The sequence below is a fragment of the Rutidosis leptorrhynchoides genome, chromosome 5 (genome assembly GCF_046630445.1).
Source record: "Rutidosis leptorrhynchoides isolate AG116_Rl617_1_P2 chromosome 5, CSIRO_AGI_Rlap_v1, whole genome shotgun sequence".
NCBI classification, from domain to species: Eukaryota; Viridiplantae; Streptophyta; class Magnoliopsida; order Asterales; family Asteraceae; genus Rutidosis; species Rutidosis leptorrhynchoides.
In genome coordinates this window covers 345,505,534-345,514,795 of record NC_092337.1, presented here as the reverse complement: position 1 = coordinate 345,514,795, position 9,262 = coordinate 345,505,534, and the positions used below count along the sequence as shown (strand labels likewise).

Below are 9,262 nucleotides of genomic sequence, written 5' to 3'. Positions count from 1 at the left end.
ATTATTTTTTATTTTGTTTAATACAAAATATAAAATAAATTAGACAAAAGTACATTAATTATTTTAAAAAAAACATTACAATTAAAAAAAAATACACGCAAAAAGAAAAAAAAACATTACAATACATTATTAAAAAAAAACACTAGTTATGCATCGAGCGAAAGTTTGGCGGGAGGTTCCAAATATGAGCCGTTAAATCTTCACGAAGTTGATCGTGCACGTCTCGATCGCGAATCTCTTTCTCTCGTGATCGATGATCTTTGACCCTTCTCCGAATATTGCGACGAGCCCGGTTTTCGGGTTTATCTAACCATTCTTGTTCCCAAGTACTTAACGCAAACCCGTTATCTTCTTGTATCATGTTGTGCATAATAATACAACTATACATTATCCTTCTCATCTTATTAACACTCATAACTCGTGCCGGTGTTTTTAAAATCGCAAACCGACCTTGTAAAACACCAAATGTACGCTCAACATCCTTTCTAGCACTCGCTTGAAATTTAGTAATTTTTTCCTAGGCTCTTCAATAGGACTCGTATACCCCTTTATTAGTGTTGTCCAATCGGGATATATCCCGTCAACCAAGTAGAACCAAAGGGATACTGGTTTCCGTTTACTTCAAACGGTGAAGGTGCGGCTCTATCCTTACGAAGGGAATCAAACAACGGAGAATGATTTAACACATTAATGTCATTGTTTGAACCCGCCATCCCAAAAAACACATGCCATATCCACATATCGTATGAAGCAACCGCTTCAAGCATGATCGTCGGGTGACCTGATCACCTCTCGTATATTGACCTTTCCATGCAACGGGACAATTTTTCCATGCCCAATGCATACAGTCAATACTACCCAACATTCCCTTGAAACCATGTTTCTCCTCGTGCGCCGAATACAACCGAGCAATGTCAGTTGCATTAGGCTTCCTCAAATATTCCCGCCCATATATGTCAATTATACACTTGCAAATATTATTTAAAGTAACATAACCCGTTTTTTCCGCCATTTTAATATATTCATCAAATATATCCGCGGTCATCCCATACGACAATTGCCGTAACGCGCAAGTTATTTTTTTGAATAGTTGAGAAACCAAGACGTCCAAGTGCATCCGGACGTTGTTGGAAAAAAGTAAAATGATCGGGGGCATTATGAGTATAAGAGTGTTGAAGAATACCGTCTCGGATACGGAGAAATAAAACTTTGCGCATCCGAAATCGTCTCTTGAAAATGTCGTCCGAAAACGTCGGATTTTCACCAAAGTAATCGCTCCACAATAATTGACCCGCTGCTTCACGATCTCTATTTAAAAAACGTCGTGGTTGTCTTTGAAAACGAGTTCTTGGTTGGATTTCTTCCTCTTCTTCGGACGACGTTGAATCGAATAACAAATCGATACTTAAGGCTAAAAAATCCATATTTTTTAGTTTCTAAAACAAAAAGAAGATATAAACTTTTATATATATATGAGTGTGTAGTGAATAAAAGTGTGTGAAAAATGAAAATAAAGAGTGTATTTATAGAAGAAAAAGAGAAAAAAAAAAAATCAGCAACGCCTAGCTTATAACGGCTATGAAATTTAGACCAATCAAAACGTGCCACGTCCCCTACTGATGCGTTTGTACCAGCGTTTTTTCGTGACAAACGCCCCGATACAAACGCCCATTCCGGGCGTTTGTGGGGCGTTTGTGGGCGGCATATGGCGACAAACGCCTGCGTTATCTGTGGTCTAACAGACAATTAGTTCACTTTTTTGCCAAAAAGTGAAATCTGTATGTGACATGGCAATGTCAGTTTCTGACCTTTTTAACCATTGGATCATTTTTTGTGTCTGTTTTCGGTAGTGTCCACCAGTTTTGATTTATTTAATTTATTTAACATGGCGTGCCTCTCTTAGTGAGAGGTCAGGAGTTCGACTCCCCGTGGGGTGTAGCATTGCAACACAAGGTTGCCCTTAACCCTTAAATTTCACCCCAAGGGTGCCTTCCGCACATCACGTTGCAAGAGCAGTGGGGGAGGGGGTTTTACCGTCTATGCACTCGGATTAGGCCGGATTTCCTCCAGAGTAGTAGTTGGAGGCGAGTTATGAAACTGCGGGAGATGAACGTGTGGGCGGTTTGACCCCCCTAGGTGATTCCGAACTACACTATTAAAAATAAAAACATATCATTAAGAATTAAACAATACAAAACAATTAACGACTACATAATTCTATAATTTAAAGATGGACTAATTTTTTTTTTTTTTTTTTTTGGAAAAGCAATCTACTTTATTACTAAAAAGATGAGTACAATAGAAGTATGGGACTGAACTAGTATTACATGATCAAATAACGTCTACTATGAAATTCTATTCGAAACTATCTAGTCTAAGCTGAAGAAGACTCATTATCCATTGTCATCGAAATATCTCGAGCTCGAGATCCATTGAATCCAGTCCATATAAAGCTTCTTTGAGCGATGTGATCTCCATTCGTAACTCCTTAATTGGATCTCTTGAAAGGTCATCGGGTTAGTAGAGGTCACATTGCGAAACATTTTCTGATTGCGATTTCGCCAGATAAAATAGGCACTTACCCATAAGCAAACTTGTCGAATTGATTGTTTTGAACGTGCACTTAGGCGATAACTACCTTAAAGAATTTCACCTAGAGACGATAATTGGTTGTTATTTATTCCCATCCATTTTAAGACTATGTCCCAAATTCCGTTCGCGAAGGAGCATTGCACTAAAATATGATCGACTATTTCAATGTCATCATTACAAATCGGACATCTAACCGAGTCAAGACCTACTCCCCGTTTTATCTAGCTCCGTACGAACCGGTAATCGATTACTTTGAGTACACCATATGAATACACCAATCTTTTGCGGAATTAAATTATTTCGAAGAGTTTCTATATATCTGTTTCTGTATATCTTGAGTTGATCATATCAGTTAATACACTTGATGAAAATACTCCGCTGTTATGAAGCGCCCAAGCCCAAGTGTCCTCATTTTTCTCGCTAAACTTGAAATCGACTAGCATTTCTTCCAAAGCTTGAAGATCTGAAAGGTATCTTCCCCTAGGTTGTCGACAACAGTTCCATGAAGTAACCCACGAGTCATCTTGTTTTAGTAGTCTGTTACACACCCTAGCATTCAAGTCCATATCCAACCTACAAATTCTTCCAAAACGAGCGCCTAGTGGTTGACTACCAACCCAAATGTCTTTCCAAAAGAGTGTGTTACCACCAACACTTATTAATTTGTCAAAAGAATTAGCTAGGTTTATGTCCACTTTCAAAAGGTCTCTGCTAACATGTACAATCGACCCTCCACTAGAACTATTATTAGATTTGACTGTATTTAACCCCCCGTCCCGACCATAGATACTTTTGATTACTTTGAACCAATCAACGCTAGATTTTTAGCTTTTAACGAGCCAATATTCAGCCCGCCTGACTCATACGAGGATAAAATAGTGTCCCATTTAACCCAAGACATTTTTGATTTGTCCCCCGACCCGCCCCAAAAGAAATTACGTCCCATACCTTCGAGCAAGTTCATGACACACGAGGGAGCGCGGAATATGGAGAAAGTGTACAATAGGAAACTACTAAGTACCGACTTTAGGAGAGTGATACGACCACCAAAAGACATCGTCTTAGCCTTCAAATCTCATAACCTATCTTTATATTTGTCTACTTCGTGTTCCAATCCTTTTGTTTGTTCATTTTGTTACCGATGGGGAGACCGAGGTATGTGGCGGGGAGAGAACCGGTGGAGCATCTCATGTATGTCGCCATCTCATTAATCGAATTATTAGTTACCTCAACCCTATACAGGATACTTTTTGAGAAATTGACTCTAAGTCCCGACATCTTTTCGAAGAGCATTAGAAGCTTCATTAGGTTGCGAACATTTCTTTTGCTCCATTCACCAAATAATATGGTATCATCCGCATATTGCAAATGAGAAACCATAACTTTATCATTTCCAACCTCAACCCCCTTGAAGATCTTTTGTTCGAAAACTTTCTTTACCAATCGATTTAGGCCTTCCGCCGCTATAATAAATAAATAAGGGGAAAGAGAATAACCTTGTCACACCCCCCCTTTCAAGGTGAATTTCCAAAGTAGGAGAGCCGTTAACGAGTATAGACACCGAGATTGATTTCATGCATTCTTTTATCCACTTGCGCCATCTAGAGCTAAATCCCATGCAATTCATGACCGAGTCAAGGAAATCCTAATTAGGACTATCGAAGGCCTTTGCAAAATCGGCTTTGAAATTTAGGCATTTCGAATGATTTTTTCTCTGCTCTTCTACCGTTTTGTTCATTTAATATAACATCAAGGATTTCGCGTCCCTTGATGAAAGAACTTTTCCCAAAATTGATTAATGTAGAGATTACCCTTTGGAGCCAATTAGCTAAGAATTTGGAGAGGATCTTATAATAGCTTCCAATTAAGCTAATTGATTCATAATCACTGAGGCCTATAGGTTCATTATTTTTAAGCAAGCGTCGCGAAGATGCATTACAACCTTTTGAGATGGCATTGTTGGACCAAAACAATCGATTGCTTTCATAAGATCATCCTTGATGAGCCACCAAAATTTTTTAAACAAATTCTTATTAAATCCATATGGGCCTGGAGCTTTCAAAGTGCCACATCCTTTATCGCTTCCCATATTTCACTTTCGTGAATTTTTGCTTCCTCATTTGCTACTTCAGGTTGAGAAAGGGAGTTGAAATTAAGGTTTAGAGCCCGTCGACCATTGAGTTGTCATTATTCTGCTTTTGGAATTGTCTTCTAAAAAAGGAGAATATTACTCCTGAATCACGGTCGGGTTTTCCAGCCAGGTACAATCGATATGGAGCCCGCAGATATTGAACTTTTTAAGTTCTTGTATAATGGAGGAATGAAAGAACTTGGAGTTTTCATCACCCTTAGTGGCCCACTTTACATGGGCTTTTTGTTTGAGCATGAGTGATTTTTCCTTTTCCTTTTTGATCTATTGACCACGAGCTGAAATCTATTCCTCTCTTTCTTGATCTGATAATTCATGCGTTTCTGCCTTTGCTTTTAAATCAAGTGATTTTCTCTTTGGCCTTTCGATGTCTTTATCAATAAACCTGTAAGTAACTAGAGAGGGGGGCGAATAGTTACTTAGTCGATTTTTAAAAATTTCTTTGCGTTTTCTTGAACTTGATATAGTGTGACTTGAAATGTTTGTTCTCAAACAATACGAATAAAATATATGTATATGTATATGTAATCAAAGAGATAAAGGAAGAGAGAACAAACACAATGATATATAGTGGTTCAGGGAGATGTTAACTAACCTTCCTTAATCCACTCCCCAATTCTATGAATTGATATTTTTCTTCACTATGATACTCCTAACTTGGTGGAGTGTCTGGATACAACACTAGTACTTCGATAAGCCGCAACTTGTGAACCCTTACGTCCCTTTGCAGACTTCACAAACACCTAAAGCTCTTACCACAAGATCCTAATACACTATCCTAGTGAAAACACAACTACATTCTAGATCCCTTTAAGAAGATAGTTTACAAGTAAACTTACAACTTAAGCTTACAAGTACTCTTGCTAGAATCACTCTAAAAGATTACAATAAATTATAAGAATGATATCAGAAAGTATAAGAAAATATGAGTGCAAGAGGTGAGTCTTCAAATGCTCCAAGCCTTGGCTTTTATAGGAAAGATAAATCTTCCTGGAAGCTGTATGGCACACTGCACGGTTGACCGTGGTTCGACCGTGTACCTCTGACATCTGATTCTTATATCTATTTTTGTCCTTTGAAAATTGTCATTTTCTTTTGTTGAATAGCTGCAACTAAAAGCGAATTATCTCTGAATTTATCCCCATTACCTCTTTTGTTTTGGACATAAGTGTAGAAGTTGACATGTCCATAAAAGAAGAAAGTCTTCAAGCTTTGACCATTTGTCATTGATTACTTAATAGAATAATTGCAGAATTTTGTCTTTTGACAAAGCATTATCTTCTAAAACTTCATCAACCGTTCTTAATTACTTGTCACTTTGCTAATGGAAGCATTTTGTCCTTTGGAATCTTGTTGCATCTCAAATGAACTAGTTTGAATCTAGTTGGAACTTACTTGGAGATTATTACATCAACAACTTACTAGTTAATAATAATACATGCATAAAAATGATACATAAAAGTTATGGAGAGAAACTCTTTTGTTGGGACTTTTAATGACCATCATTAGTATGTATTTGAATGACATATTATAACAAGTAAAAAGTAAAATACTTTTGTATTAAATCTTATTTGAGCTTAAAATGTCATTAAGATGTCATTAGGTGTGATTAGTAGAAATTAACATCTTTTGGTTCAAAACTCTTTTGAATTCAAAGAAGGCAACTATTATGGGTATGTTTAAAAAGGTTTTGTAAATTATAGATGTCTCAAAGTGGTCGATCTCAAAGTAGATGAATTTAGTTACAGAAAGATCTGCGGTCGATCCACGGTCTGCCGTGAGGTTGACCGCAGATAACACTTTTGAAAATGAATTGTAGCCGTTGGAACAGGGCATCCACGGTCAGACTCACGGTCGACCGTGGTGCAGCCGTATAGTAATTTTACCAAGTTAATTATTTATGTATTGGTCTTTTGCTAGAGATAGTATAAGCTTATGAACTCATGTCGTCTTACATATGATCAAGCACTTATTTCTTTTGTGTCATCATCAAAACAAAGTGATTAACTTTTGAATATTGTAATTGGATTTTTAACCAACATTCTCCCCCTTTTTGATGATGACAAACATATGGGTAAATGTTTAGTTATGTAAGCCAACATAAGTGTTAACATCACTTACCATACACTTTCTCCCCCTTTTGTCTAAGCAAACAGGTTAGCTCCCCCTGGAACTAAGCACACCCTAGAGTAATGCTCCCCCTTAAATTGTACAAGCTTATCAATTGTTCATGGGTATCAATAGTATGGCTCCCCCTTGAACAAATATCAAAAGTAAAAGAGCAACAAACATAATAAGCATAACAAGTACATGACAATAATTAGTACACAACAAGTTTTAATTTTTAGAAAAAGTGTTGTATCTCCTGCCCTTAAACCTAATCTCAACCAACATTAATAGTTCAATAATAAATGTCGTTGATGCTAAATGCATCGGAGATAGTTGAGCCTTCATTGTTGGAGGAGATAATGGCAACCGGATGTGCTACCCAAAAGGTGATAGGAAATGTGGACACATGTTGAGGAATTTGAGATGGGGTAATGGCACCAACAAATTGGAAAATTTGATTGAGATGGTTTGAGTATGGAAGAGGCCGACTTCCTAGTTCTCGAAGGTAACCCATTCATTGAGTTGTGAGATAAGCGAAATTTATGGGCTCATGAGTAAGAAAAGACCACATGATAACAACTTCGGTTCCTGAAACGTGAGTGGCGGTAGGTTCCCTACAATATACATTATTGCGAATGATGTTTAATAAGAGTTAAAGATCATGGCGTATTTCATCATCCTGAATGTGAAGTCGTTAGTTGACGTTTCGTGGTACTCTAGGAATGGTAATGAGATCTAAGATAGGTTGTAATGGAAATGTGTGGTTAAGTGATCTTAGATCGGTAGAAAGAGTATAGAAGGAACGCCCATTGGAAGGAATAGCCATAACGGTTGCGAATTGTTCAAGAGACCAAGGGTAAGGTGTATTGAAAAGTCGAAATGCAACTTGGTCGGGATTTGAAAGGTCAAGATGCCATAAAATTCTCTAATCAACGTTGGATAAATGACTTCATCAAACTCAAGGAATGAGAAGCAATTGTTTTGAGTGAAAAGTTGAGTTAGTTCGGGAAATTCGGTATGATGAACCACACACTCTTCATGAAGTGTTCTAGTTTCCATGTGTTGCCTATTGTTTTTAATACGTTGATTTCTCGTGTTGGTCATTTCCCAGGAAAGCAACATTTTTACCAAAATATTCAAGTTTATTATAGGGTTAAGGCTACTCAAGGTTCATATACTTTTCATTTTGTCCCGATGTAGTCCATATACACAAAAAAAATACTATTATAGTCCATAAACTTTTAAAAAGTGTATCGATGTAGTCCATAGGTAACCTGTTACCGGTTAAACAGGTCACCTTTTGTTTACATCGATACACTTTTGAAAGTTTATGGCCTACATCGATACTCTTTTTGAAAGTATGTGAACTACATTAGTACTTTTTTTTGGGTATATGGACTACATCGGGACAAAAAAATGTATACTTTTTTGAAGATCAACCGTCTAAAATCGATCAACCTTCTTTATCAGGTCAATGGACTACATCGATACGCTTTTTAAAAGTTTATGGACTATAATAGTATTTTTTGGGTATATGGACTACATCGGGACAAAATGAAAAGTATATGAACCTTGAGTAGCCTTAACCCTTTATTATATAATTTTTTTTTGAAAAACTATATGCTAAACATGTGGAGATTAGTCCTTGTCTAGACTCATTTTTGAAAAGAAGATTTTGAAACGTTTCTTTTGAAAATTTAGACAAGTTTCATGATTTTGCTTTATGTTTGCCAAGTATAGATAATAGTCATGAGATTGACAAGTATCATAATCGCTTGTTCAAACATATGTGTGTGCATGAGTGAGTTTAAAGAAAAACTTAAAACATATATGAGATTTATCCGAGAAAACACTTTCATGGCACATTTGATAAGTAATTTTTACATAACAATTTTTACTCACATAATTGGAAGAATTCATGCTAGAAAACAAGTGTTTCTATTAGTTTGGAAAGACTCTTACATAATTAAACAAGTATAGGCAAAATTAAAAAGAAATTTTGGATGCTTACCTTGAAAAAAATTGAAAGAGTTTTGGACAACTTTGAAGAGTACTTGAAAATAGGACTAAAGAAAATCTAAAGATCCAGTGGTTGGGGTTTAAAGAAGAGATGTGGTTGGTGGAAAAGTTGTTTGGATATTAAAGAGAGTACATAAAAGATAAAGGAAATCGTCAGACGCCAGGCCGTTGCCTACACGGTCGACCGTCATTCGACCGTGCGTGATCTGCAGAAGATTTTACGGAGTATGTTCCATCATTCCCAACCCATTCCTAAGCAAATTAAAGGTCTCCTTTTTAAGAGGCTTAGTGAATATGCCAGCTATATTTTCAGCAGATTCTACCTTGTCTATCACAATATTACCATTTTGGATGTGTTCATGAAGGAAGTGATGCCTAATGTCTATGTGTTTA

The 9,262-nt window shown here is 36.7% G+C and overlaps 1 protein-coding gene across 1 annotated transcript; it reads right to left on the bottom strand.

Annotated features, from left to right (window-relative positions):
• Nucleotides 1–551: 551 nt before the first annotated feature.
• LOC139849633 (uncharacterized) lies at nt 552–1,012 on the bottom strand. The gene is made up of 2 exons (XM_071839268.1): nt 847–1,012; nt 552–781 (listed from the first exon to the last, which is right to left on the bottom strand). Exons 1-2 carry the CDS (start codon nt 1,010–1,012, stop codon nt 552–554), a joined length of 396 nt encoding a protein of 131 aa, XP_071695369.1.
• Between the last annotated feature and the right edge of the window lie 8,250 nt (nt 1,013–9,262).